The sequence below is a fragment of the Acinonyx jubatus genome, chromosome A3, assembly GCF_027475565.1.
Source record: "Acinonyx jubatus isolate Ajub_Pintada_27869175 chromosome A3, VMU_Ajub_asm_v1.0, whole genome shotgun sequence".
Lineage (NCBI taxonomy): Eukaryota > Metazoa > Chordata > Mammalia > Carnivora > Felidae > Acinonyx > Acinonyx jubatus.
Genome location: NC_069388.1, coordinates 72220116 through 72233003, shown reverse-complemented (window position 1 = coordinate 72233003; position 12888 = coordinate 72220116). Strand labels below are relative to the sequence as shown.

The window sequence follows — 12888 nt, the reverse complement described above, 5'->3', positions numbered from 1 at the left end:
ATTGCCTCTGTAGCCATGCACGTTTTGACAATAGCTTTAATTCTTTCCGTAATGATTCAAGACTACTTGATTATTATTTATTGTTATTTACATTTAAGTTTAGTTAACAGTAACTCTTTACTAATAGTATTTTGAATCTGTCATAAAACTTGCATTAACTCTGAGAACGCTGGCATTCTCTAACTTTCCTTTCTGTCCATGGTCACAGAAAAAATTATGGACTTGAAGGAGCAGCCAGGTAACACTGTTTCCACTGGTCAAGAGGATTTTCCATCTGTCCTGCTTGAAACTGCTGCTTCTCTTCCTTCTCTGTCTCCCCTCTCAGCTGCTTCTTTTAAAGAACATGAATATCTTGGTAATTTATCAGCAGTATTACCCACTGAAGGAACGCTTCAAGAAACATCAGCAGAAGCTTCTAAAGAGTTCACAGAGAAGGCAAAAAATCCATTTATAGACAGAGATTTAACAGAGTTTTCACAATTGGAATACTCAGAAATGAGAGTATCATTCGGTGGCTCTCCAAAAGCAGAGTCTGCCATAATAGCAAATCCTAGGGAAGAGAATAAGGATGAAAAAGAGGATTTAGTTAGTGATAATATCCTTCGAAATCAACAAGAGTTACCTGTAGCCCTTACTGAATCAGTTAAAGAAGAGGACAAAGTTATGCTTCCAGAAAAAACAAAGGATAGTTTTAATGAAAAGGGAATTGCAGCAGAAGCTCCTATGAGGGAAGAATACGCAGACTTCAAGCCATTTGAACGAGTATGGGACGTGAGAGATACAAGCAAGCAAGATAGTGATGTGTTGGCTGCTGAAGTTAATATAGAGAGCAAGTTGGAGAGTAAAGTGGATAAGAAATGTTTTGCTGATAGCCCTGAACCAACAAATCATGAAAAAGATAGTGAAAGCAGTAATGATGATATTTCTTTTCCCAGTACACCAGAAGCTGTAAAAGATGGTTCAGGAACATATATCACATGTGCTCCCTTTAACCCGACAGCAGCTGAAAACCTTTCAACAAACATTTTTCCTTTGTTGGCAGTTCATACTTCAGAAAATAAGACAGATGAAAAAAAGATAGAAGAAAAAAAGGCCCAAATTGTAACAGAGAAGAATGTTAGTACCGAAGCATCAAATCTTTTCCTTGTAGCAACACAAGATTCTGAGACCGATTATGTCACAACAGATAATTTGTCAAAGGTGACTGAGGAAGCAGTGGCAAACATGGCTGAAGGTCTAACCCCAGATTTAGTACAGGAAGCATGTGAAAGTGAATTGAATGAAGCTACAGGCACGAAGATCGCTTTAGAAACAAAAATGGACTTGGTTCAAACATCAGAAGCTATGCAGGAGTCCCTCTACCCTGTGGCACAGCTTTGCCCATCCTTTGAAGAATCTGAAGCTACTCCGTCACCAGTTTTGCCTGATATTGTTATGGAAGCACCATTAAATTCTGTAGTTCCTAGTGCTGGTGCTTCTGCAGTGCAGCCCACTTCTTCACAATTAGAAGCTCCTTCTTTAGTTAATTACGAAAGCATAAAACCTGAGCTTGAAAATCCCCCACCGTATGAAGAGGCCATGAATGTATCACTAAAAAATGTATCAGGAATAAAGGAAGAAATTAAAGAGCCTGAAAGTATTAAGGTAGCTGTTCAAGAAACAGAAGCTCCTTATATATCTATTGCATGTGATTTAATTAAAGAAACGAAGCTCCCTACTGAACCAACTTCAGATTTCTCTGATTACTCAGAAATGGCAAAAGTTGCACAGCCAGTGCCTGATCATTCTGAGTTAGTTGAAGATTCCTCACCTGATTCTGAACCAGTTGACTTATTTAGTGATGATTCAATACCTGAAGTTCCACAAAAACAGGATGAAGCTGTGATACTTGTGAGAGAAAATCTGATTGAGACTTCATCCCAGTCAGTGATAGAACCTGAACATAAGGAAAAACTCAGTGCTTCACTACCACCTGAGGGGGGAAAGCCCTATTTGGAATCTTTTCAGCCCAGTTTAGACACTACAGAAGATACCTTCTTACCCAATGAAGTTTCAACACTGACCCAAAAGGAGAAAATTCCTTTGCAGATGAAGGAGCTCAGTGCTGCAGTTTATTCAGATGATGGCTTATTTATTGCTAAGGAAGCAAAAATAAGAGAGAGTGAAACATTCTCAGATTCATCTCCAATTGAGATTATAGATGAGTTCCCTACATTTGTCAGTTCTAAAACTGATTCTCCTCCTAAATTAACCACTGACCTAGAAGTATCCCACAAAAGTGAGATCGCTAATGTCCAGGATGAAGCTGGGTCATTACCTTGCTCAGAGTTACCCCATGATCTTTCTTTCAAGAATGTACAACCTAAAGATGAAGATAAAGTCCATGTCCCAGATGAACTCTCCAAAGATGATAGGTCTGATATTTTGAAGGTGCCCTTACTGCCTCCAGATGTTTCTGCTTTGGCCACTCAAACCGAAATAGGCAGTATAGTGAAACCCAAAGTTCTTGTGAAAGAAGCTGAGAAAAAAACCCCTTCTGATACAGAACAAGAGAACAGATCACCATCTGCTTTATTTTCAGCAGAGCTGAGTAAAACTTCAGGTAATCAGTCCATACATTGTTTTGTACTTTCTTGCTAGCTTTTGACTTACGGAATATTCCACTACATTTTGTGTGGTATATTACATTCACAGTATCTAATATATCACATTGATAAGAATTCTTTACTACTGTTTCAGAAGTTCAGTGTTTGTTTTTTTTTTTTTGCACTCACTGTTCGTCCTTGCTCATAACTTTTTCCACACAATTATTTATTGCTCCTTTTTATATTGCACCATGGAACTAGAAAATTTTATTAGAATTGGCTTCATGTCTTTCTTTTCTTTTCCTTCAGTATTTCCTCATAGCATGGAGATTAGGAGATACTAAAACAAAATATTTCCAGATGCATTTACTGTTGTTTTCCTAGAAATTACTTGATTTTAAATTTTTATGAAGGAACATTTCTGTAACAAGTCTCCAATATTTCAATATACTGGTGTATTTTCCAGTAATAGGTATAAAGTCACGCATATTGAGTATTTTGTTGAAAAGTGTAAATTGAGGTATGCTGTTATGAATTCTTCTGAAAAGTAGGGATTGTCATTTTTTTTCTTTTGATGCTATATTCTTACACACTTGTTTTGTGTAAAGTGATTTGCACCTGTGTTTTTTATTTAGCATTCTAATTTAGTTGTGTTTTCTATGAAAATGTGTAGTGATTACTTCCTATTTCTTGAGTATATTTATATGTTGGAGATGGGCAGTACTAGTGGCAGAGAGACGAGGTTAGAGATTGTTGCTATAATTTAAGAAAGAGGAGATGATAAATATTAAGGCAGTGGGATGAGCATGGAGACATAGGACCTGATGCTTGATTGGATATGGACATGAAGGATAAGGGGAGAAGTTAGAGATGACTCCAGGAACCCTGGGTTCCATGTGTTTTCAAGTACACATATGGCAGTATGAGAAACTGAGTTAGAGAACATGAGAGAATAAAGTGGGTTTAAGGAGAGAAGATGAAAAATTCAGCTTTGAATATTTTGCTATTAAAGTGCCTATGAGGTATCCAAGAAATGATGGATGTTGTACATATAAAGCTTTTGAGAGACCTTGGCTATATGTGTTTGTTTATCATGGGCTCAGAGATAGTAATTAAAACCACAGATACTGACTAGGGAGAGCCAAGAAAAAGAGAAGCTTTAAAGGTGGAAGGATTGGACAGCATTATCAAATGCAATAGAGCTTGGTTAAGATAAGGATTGAGAACTTGTTAAAAAGTAGGGAAGGTGTTGGCATGACAATGGCAGGTAGAGTAAATGGGCAGGGCTAGGGGTGCTGAGGGAATGACACTTGAGCAAATGGATGCTGAATGCTAATTTTTGGGAAATTTGAGATCATGGAGAAAGTGATAGCATGAATGAGGTAGAGGATAGACTTGAGGAAGAACCTTTTTGTTTTTTTAAAGATGGGAATGAAAGTCTAAAGGTGGTAGTAGAAAGTCAGGAGGGGATGGGGTAGGATGAGATCCAGAATTCAGGTGGAGGAATTGGCATATAGAAGAGGAACAGTTTTGGAAGATATTGTAGTGAATGGAAGGGAAACTGTGGGTGTTGATACTGCTCGTTTTGTGGCTGGAAGTTGAGGGAGTGTATGGTGGTTTATGTTTATTTAAAGCAGTATGTTAGGTCATTTGCTGAGAATGAACTAGAACATGCTTAGGTGGAGGAGGAGAGAGAGGCATTGTATTAAGAGTCCAGTCAGGGTTGGAGGTTGAGTCCATACAAATCTGTATGGTTGAGTGACTTTTCTCTAACTTTGCCCAACATCCTGGGTATAGGTTCAGGGAGGGCAAATGCTTATATTGATTCAAGCTTCTGTTTTGCTAGACGGCCCAGTGGAAGGAGAGTGAATCAAAGGAATTGAGGATTAATAAATAGTAAGAGTAGTTTGATGTGATGGACTGTGGCATCTAAGTTGAATATAAAGAAGAGAGCAGAGGGAGTTGATAGGTGTTTTTCCTGAACCATTTGACAGTAAGTTATATACATTGTTTTATCCTTAAGTTCTTCAAAAAGGGCATGTTCTTATATAACCTCAGTACAGCTATTAACTTCATAAATTTACATTGATAAAGTACTTTTTCTAATCTATCTGTATTCCAGTGTGTCTGTGACCTAATGTGTCCTGTATAAGTGTCATCTACTACAAGATCCAGTCTAGGGCCAAATTTTGCTTTTAGTTGTCATGTTGCTTTTGGCTGCTTTTGTCTGTTACATTTCCAGTGTTTATCCCTTACATTAACATTTTTTAAGTGTAGGCTCTTCCCTATTTCCATTTTTTTTTTTTTTAACGTTTATTTATTATTGAGAGACAGAGAGAGACAGGGCATGAGCAGAGGAGGGGCAGAGAGAGAGGGAGACACAGAATCTGAAGCAGGCTCCAGGCTGCATAGAGCTCTCTGGCAGCACAGAACTTGACGCGGGGCTCGAACTCACAGTGAGATCACGACTGAGCCGAAGTCGATGCTCAACTGACTGAGCCACCCAGGCGCCCCCTCATCTCCCTTTTTAATAGAATGTTCTTATTTTACATTTGTCTGCTGTTTGTCAGAGATTTGATTGGGGTTTTGGATTCATGGCCAAAATGAAGATGTGTAGTACCCCTTACCCTTCTCATGGTATCATATCTGAAGGTACCCACTATTCATTAAGTCCCTCATTGATGAGGTTAATTTCTATCATCTGGTTAAGGTGGCCCTCATTTCCTTACTGTATAATTGCTTTCTTCTTCCCTTGGAACTAATAAGCAGTCTGAGGGGTGACATTTCAAGACTACAGATATCCTGCTCCCCATCAAAATTCCCTCCTAGATTTAGTGTCACTGTTTACCATTAAGGTTGCAAAATGATAATTTTTCAATTCCAACATTCCCTTCACATTTATCAGTCATTTCATGGCATTCTGCTACTGTTAGCATTCTGCTTTTCTGTGATTTGATTAGTTAGTTAATTACCAATATGGATTTATAAGTTTCTCTTTTCCCCCTAATGGTTTATAATTCATTACTGAATTATAATTCATTAATTGTTTTGTTTATAAATTGTCCCAGATTTAGAAGGGCCCTGTTCAGGTTAGCCCAAGGATGTGCAGCTATCCTTCTTTTTGGGATGGAGAGAGAAGCTCTTCTGACTTTCTAGCCTAACAAAATATAGGCTCATCTATGTCTGTTCTACCGCAGCCCTGAAATCAATCATTTCTTGAAGGATCCCTGATTCTTTTCAGTTGAGAGTCTATTTCCAGAAGATTGTTTCTTTCTTCTCTCCTTTCATATTTGTATGTTCCTTCTGTAGTGAGAACCCTGGCAGCTAACACATTTACTCATTTACTTGATCGTTTAATATTTCTAAGATAGTTTTAGAATGTTTTCTAATATCGTTATAGTAAACACAATAAAATAATTCAGTTATTTTGCAAATCTACACCCCAATCCTGCCCAAGATTGAATGTATATAGTCAAGTACAAGTTATTTGGATTAGTTACCCCTCCTTTCTCCCCCTTCCTTCTCTCTTCCCCAGCCTTCAGTGTGGTTATAATTCTCATTTGAAATATAGTTAGATCAATTTGTTTCAGTTTTCTTTCAGTTTTAAGTTTTCTTTCTATTTAGGAGGTTTTTAACTTGAAAATTTTCAAAGACTGAGAAAAGCTGAATTTTTCTCATTTTATCTGGAAAAGGGAGCTGCCATTTATGGGAAATCTTCTAAACATCAAGCACTTTGACATAGTCTCTATGATGAGAAAGAAGGAACCATTTTATGAATGACAGCACCACTGTGTGGGACTTAGTCTTATTTCTCAAAGTTACATAGCAAATTATATAGTAAGCACAATACTTTTGAACCTCTGTATTCCAGACATTGGGCTATAACTTTCTTAAGTAATCTTAACTTAATTCCAAAAGGAAGATCATTCCACAAGGAAAATCTTTTTCCCAACAGGTGAATAACGGATTCCAACCTAGAAGGGATTTCTCTCCTTCTCAGTCGTTTTCCATTTTGGAATGAGCATTTATTATGCCAAATTTTGAAGCAATTGAGGTGCTGTGCTTTTATTACATACATGTTGTGTTGTAACCAATGTTAAGACAGGTTTTAAAAGTCAAGAAAGTTGGGTTACCATGTACATTTTCTCACATGATTTTCCATATGTAGGGATATCAAAATGAAGGTAACAGTTTTGCTTCCATGTAGAGACTGAATAACCCTCTTGTGAACAGCTGCTATCTTTATTGTTGGTAGGCTGTTGGTAAGGAAAGGTGCTAATGTCTCTCATCCAAACCACTGACATCTTCGCTTCAAAGACATTGATTGTTTACTATGTTTGTTGGTTTGTTGGTTTGCCAATGATGCACAGAGTATTTTTAGTTCATAATTAGAGTATAGATTGTTTTGCTGACCTGCTAGAACTTTCGGTGAGTGAAGTGTAAACCACCAACAACGTGATTGTTTTTTCATTTTATTTAAAGTATGTGATATCTACGTAGTATTGCCATAATAAAGTATTGCCATAATAAAGGACTCATTTAAAAGGGGCCCTTTTATCTAGGTAAAGAATTAAAAATTATCGTTTGCAGATTTATATATGCTTCTTAAATGTGTTCATGAATAAGAGCTTTCTTTAGATAGTGTTTATAACTTAACATTTTTATTATTAATTTAGGAATTTATAGCCTTTGCAATTTCTCAGTAAAGTTTTACAGATATTAAGGTTTGGTATTTTGGTTTAAATATATTTTTAGTAAGCATATTTAGGATACTTTGATAATTATTAGTTGGACTTTGATTCTGACACTGAGCAGTTAATCTGATAAAAGTAAGAAATTTAGGGACACCAGGGTGGCTCAGTTTGTTAAGCGTCTGACTTCCGACGACTCAGGTCGTGATCTCACAGTTTGTGGGCTCGAGCCCCGCATCGGGCTCTGTGCTGACAGCTCAGGGCCTGGAGCCTGCTTTGGATTCTGTGTCTCCCTCTCTCTCTGCCCCTCCCCTGCTTGCAGTCTGCCTCTCTCTCAAAAATAAATAAACATTAAAAAAATTTTTTTTAAGAAGTAAGAAATTTAAGTACCCTGAAAAATTAACACGCTTAATCTAACAAATTGAGTAGAATACCTTTAGCTGGGAATCTGTTAGTAAATATAGCTAAATTAGAAATGCGCTGTTGTTAATAAAAGAATCAATTATATTTACTTCAACAAATGTGACTTAAACAAATATCAAATTAATGAGGATTTATTTAGTGCTCACTATGAGCCCAGTACAGATTGAAAATAATTATGAAATATGTACTATAAAAGTTAGGTGACAGTAGTGTGGTTGAAGGACTTCATTTTGGGCATCTTAACAGACCTGAGTTCTAATCCTGGCTTTATTATGGATTATAGCTGTATGACCTTAAGCAAATGTTTTAATCTGTTTGAGCTTAGTAGTTAGAATTTGTCTGAAGGACCTGCTATCAGTAAAGTCAGATCAATGATACATGAAACATTCTGTAGTAATGCATGCTCATTGTACAAATTTGAGAAGTAGAGAAAACTATTGAGATGAAAAAAATTTGTAATCATATTGCCCAGATATAGTAATTGTTAGTATTTTAGAATATATTCTTCTTGTCTATTTTCAATGCATTTAGATACTTTATGAATGGAGTAAAAAAAATGTGTTTTAACAAATAGGGATCATAGTCTACACATTGTTTATAGCTTTAAAAAATCAGCAGTATCTTATATAATGCTGATATTTCCATGTCCTTATTCTGCTGCTGCATGATTTTTTAATGCTTACATTTCATTAGTATTGTATATAATTTAACTAGTTGGCTATTGTTGGATTCTTAGGTGGTTTCCAACTTTTTAACCTATAAATAAGGCTGCTGTTAACCTATATTTAAATATTTTACATATCTGAATTACTATTTTTCATAAATTACTAGAAATAAACCCTAGGTAAATGGGTATGACCATTTTTAAGAGTTTTGACAAAACTTGGCTGTCAGAAAAATGGTACTAATTTTTCCCCCCCAAAAGAGTAAGAAAACATCCATTTCTCCATTACCACCTACAGTTGATACTATTTATTTATTTTTTGGATAGGTAATACTTCCATATTATACAGAATTCAAAGAGCCCTATGACACTAAGTCTTCTTCCTGTCTCAACAAGCTACCTTGTACTCCTTCAGAGTCCTCTGCTAGGACTTACTTCTTAGATATCCTTCCAGACATTCTGAATTTGGCACTTAAAAAAAGAAAAACCTTTACCAGTTTAATAGGTTGAAGTGGTATCTTGAAGTTTTGATCTTTGATTGTTAGTAAAAGTAAACATGTTTCATGTGTTTATTGGCTATTTTTATGTCTTTTGTGAATTGCCTGTTCATACCCTTTGCCCATTTTTAAATTTAGATGTTCATCTTTTTTCTGATTTTATGAGAGCTCTTTGTACAATGGATGCAAACTCCTGTTCTGTTACAGTTTTCCAAACATTTTTTATTTTATTTTATATTTTAGTGGACATTTTCAGTTTTCACATAGGAAAATTATGTATGTATGTATGTATGTGTGGTTTTATTTTTATACTTGATTCTTACCTATTTAAAATTTATTTTGAATACTGCTCAGAGATCCCTTTATCCCACATGTGTTCTTTGTGGTGGAGTTGTTTTCTATTGCTGTTATATTCTGATCTCTAGTTCCCTATTGTCAGGCAGAAAGAGCCAGAAAATTAAGAACATAGTTTTTGTTGGATTGCATGCCTAGAAAATTAGACAGTCTACTACTGTACTATGGGTGTTGGTGCCATCTAGTGTTGTATATAGAAAGTGAGGTCTATGGAATGTTCTGTAATTGACCATATGGAATAAATTCAGATGATCAGAGAAATTTAGTGAGTTGTGGATATTTGGTTTACATTAACAAATGACTTTATAAAAGGATTTTGACACATTGTGTTGAATCAGACAATGCTTGAATCATGTTATTTTAAACATTATGGAATGACCTTTAAGATTCCCCTAAACCTGTTTACTGTAGTGAAAACTGAAAAGTTTTAAAACATCTGTCCAGAGCCTAGTGACTATTAATTTTTTAATTCCAAATTTAGAAATGCTTTGGATCTTTTGGAATTTGTATATTTATTTTAGATTATAATACATGAAGCCAGCATTTATTTAGTTCTGAGTAGTATCACTTTAGATTTCTTTCTCTGTGGACTTTCATATTCATTTGTAGCAAATTACATGAAATTGTAGACTTTCAAATGCTCTTTTTTTTTTTCCCATTTGAAGTTGTATTGTCATTCATTTTTCTAGACTGAAGTATTTTGCCATGTCTTAAGATTCAATTTAGTAGTTAATGTTGAAGTGCTATAATTTAGTCCATAGAGGGCATTATGTTACTGCGTATGGTATTAAGCAACATTGGTTAATACCTTTCAGTAATGGGACATATGTTTAGTTTCATATTTTTGTATAGCTCAGAATAATTAAATTTTTAAATAAGTTTGAAACTCCTGTGTAACCATAATTGTTTCTTTATTAAAAAAAAAAAGAATCTTGTTCTCTGTTTACAGAAAGTAGAAATACTTATTTTAGCTATTAAGAATGGTATACTAGCAATCCCCAACTTAGTAACACTTTAAATCTAAATGACTACTTCTTTTTCATTTATTTCCCTTGATTTCTAAATATTGTGGGGAAAAAAAACAAATAAAAACTTGATTTTTTCTGGGATTGAGAAGTAGAGGAAGGAAAGAAATGGAAAAGGAGGAATATCTTGGGAAAGCTGGCTGGAGTGGACTTACTGCTTAGGTATTGCTGCCTATTCCAAAATACAGTCTTGAGTCTGAAATCTTGCCACTTACAGATGCAAGCCACACACACACACACAATTCATTAAAAGGTTACAGAGAAAGGAATTTTTATTCTTTAGCAGGAAATGATTTAATCATATGATTCTCCTACTGGTGAGGTTAAGCACACTAAGAAAATGAGAGTTTTTATTCGAGGTATGAGGAGAAGAGAAATCTAGGTAATTTTAGAGCATGATATCCTTTGGGAAGGAGTTAGGATTATGCTTGGGCAGGTTTTCTTTTATTTTTCTCATGCTTGGAAGAAGTACTGGGGATGTGGATATTGAGGAGTGGGAAGTTGCCAAATATGAACTTTGAACAATTTATTTCAAAAGTTCTGTGTAAAGCTGATTTTGAGTTTTAAAGAGGAAAATGACTTCCACTCCTCTGCATATGCTATAAGACTTAAAATTAGACTGCACTTTTATTTTACTTGCATTGTAAATAAAGGAATCTTCTGTGGCCCCCTCCTTTGAAAACCTTTACTTTTAAGGAAAAACAGGTTTCTGTCCCAAATAATCAAAGTGCTGTTTTACAAGTTGGGATGTATCTCTTATGTTTGAAAATTGTCCTTGAAAGTATTCATTTTTTAAAAACGAAATATTAAATATTTGAAGGAAAACAAAATAAATGAAGGTAAGTTTCTAACAGATTTGTGTCCTTTATTTGTCTGTTATGTTGGGATTTAATGTTGGACCTATAAACTATCCCTATAAAAATTTTTCTGAGCTGGAGTATAATAGAACTGTGTAGCAAAGTATGTGTGTGCATGTGTGTGCGCATGTGCTTGCGCTTGTTTAGAAAGGTTTTGGGTTAGTCCCTAGAATTGAATGGCTTAATATATGTGCTTTTTTAGATGTGGTTTATGTACCTTGTCCCTACTAGTTTGACTATTATTTGTAGCATAACAATAATGTCTAAGTCTTATATAGGGCCTACTTTTTGTCAGGCCACTGTCCTAAGGCCTTTTGCTTACACTAACTCATTTGATCCTCACTATAAGCATAGCCCATATGGTTTTATATTTTTAACAGATTTGTATTATTTATTGTGTATTTATATTTAATCACTTTTTTGCTTAGCTAACCAAACTGAACCCTTTTAAAACTTTTTAAGAAAGAAATGGGCAAATGTCACTTGATTTACATGAGTTGGTTTTTCCTGTAAACTTAGTAGTTTCAATTGCAAAGATCTTAATAATTAAAGAATTAGATATCATTATATAAGATCAAACTTTAAGGCTCCTGTTTTGACTTTTAATCTACCAGGGGAGCTTTTAAGTGTATTTAATGTTTGTTTGTTTGTTTGTTTGTTTGTTTGTTTGTTTTTAATGTTTTATTTATTTTTGTGAGAGAGAGACAGAGTGTGGGCAGGGGAGGGACAGAGAGAGGAGACAGAATCCGAAGACAGGCTCCAGGCTCTGAGCTAGCTGTCAGCAGAGTCCGATGTGGGGCTTGAATTCACTCAGGAATCTTGAGATCACAGCCTGAGCCTAAGTCAGATGCTTAACTGACTAAGCCACCCAGGTGCCCCAAGTGTATTTAATGTGTAGGTAAATGGTTATTATTACACATTCTTGCTCTCTGAGACTGTTATTAAATATCTTGAGTCAAATCAAGTACCAGCGCAGGTGAAAAGTATAAATGGTAAATACATTTGTCTCAAGAAATCTTTTTTCCCCCCTCTCTCCTATTTGTGTAGTAATCTCTGACTTGAACACAGTTTGGGTACTATTTTTGAGTGCTTTATTCTAATGCAAAAGTATTTACATGTCTTCAGTTTCAAAGGATTCATTGTTAGAAAATAAGTATTATGGAAATATTTTATATTTACTGAATAGTTTGAGATTTCAAACTATTGTTTGGAGAAGCCAGACTTTTTTTATCCATAGTATAACTTAGCAACAGAGTTGTCAAATACTCCATTATGCATAGGTCCATTGAATAAAATTTAAAGTTAGGTATTAACTTTTAAGCTTAGAATAGTAGACTCTCTTTAAAAATTACTTCGCTTTTTTTATGTATGGAGTTAGAAATGCAGATAGTGAAAGAACTGAGTCATTGACCAGGCCACTTCTGATACTAAGGATTTTGCAGAGTTTTTTACAGGAAGTTCCAGAAAATATTATACCAATTTCAGTGTAGCTATGTAGTCTTAAGAAGTATAGTACATAGACTATATATCTTATAATACTTCATTATATTACACATTTTAAAATGTTTTAGCTGATTTCTCATTATATATTGCCCTTTGCTTGGTTACACACTGAATCAGTTCAGCCAGTTGTGGAACATTTGTAAAGACATAATATTCTGCACTGGAATGAATGTCAGTTTTATATAGTTGAGAAAAAATTTCAGAAATTCTATGTATAGATTTGTTTTTGTATTTTTCAGTTCAATTCTGGTTAGGTCTTAGGTCATTTTCCCAAGGCAAATGATATAAT

At 34.9% G+C, this 12888-nt stretch overlaps 1 protein-coding gene across 3 annotated transcripts in view; it reads left to right on the top strand.

The window, feature by feature from the left end:
• RTN4 (reticulon 4) overlaps positions 1–12888 on the top strand; it is a 71997-nt gene that overhangs the window by 23080 nt on the left and 36029 nt on the right. The window contains exon 3 of one of the 3 annotated variants that reach the window (XM_027072442.2): positions 209–2602. The exons of the other annotated variants lie outside the window; for them this stretch is intronic. Within the exon in view, the coding sequence (XP_026928243.2) occupies positions 209–2602 (2394 nt within the window). The remainder of the gene's footprint in view (positions 1–208; positions 2603–12888) is intronic. 3 annotated transcript variants of the gene reach the window in all.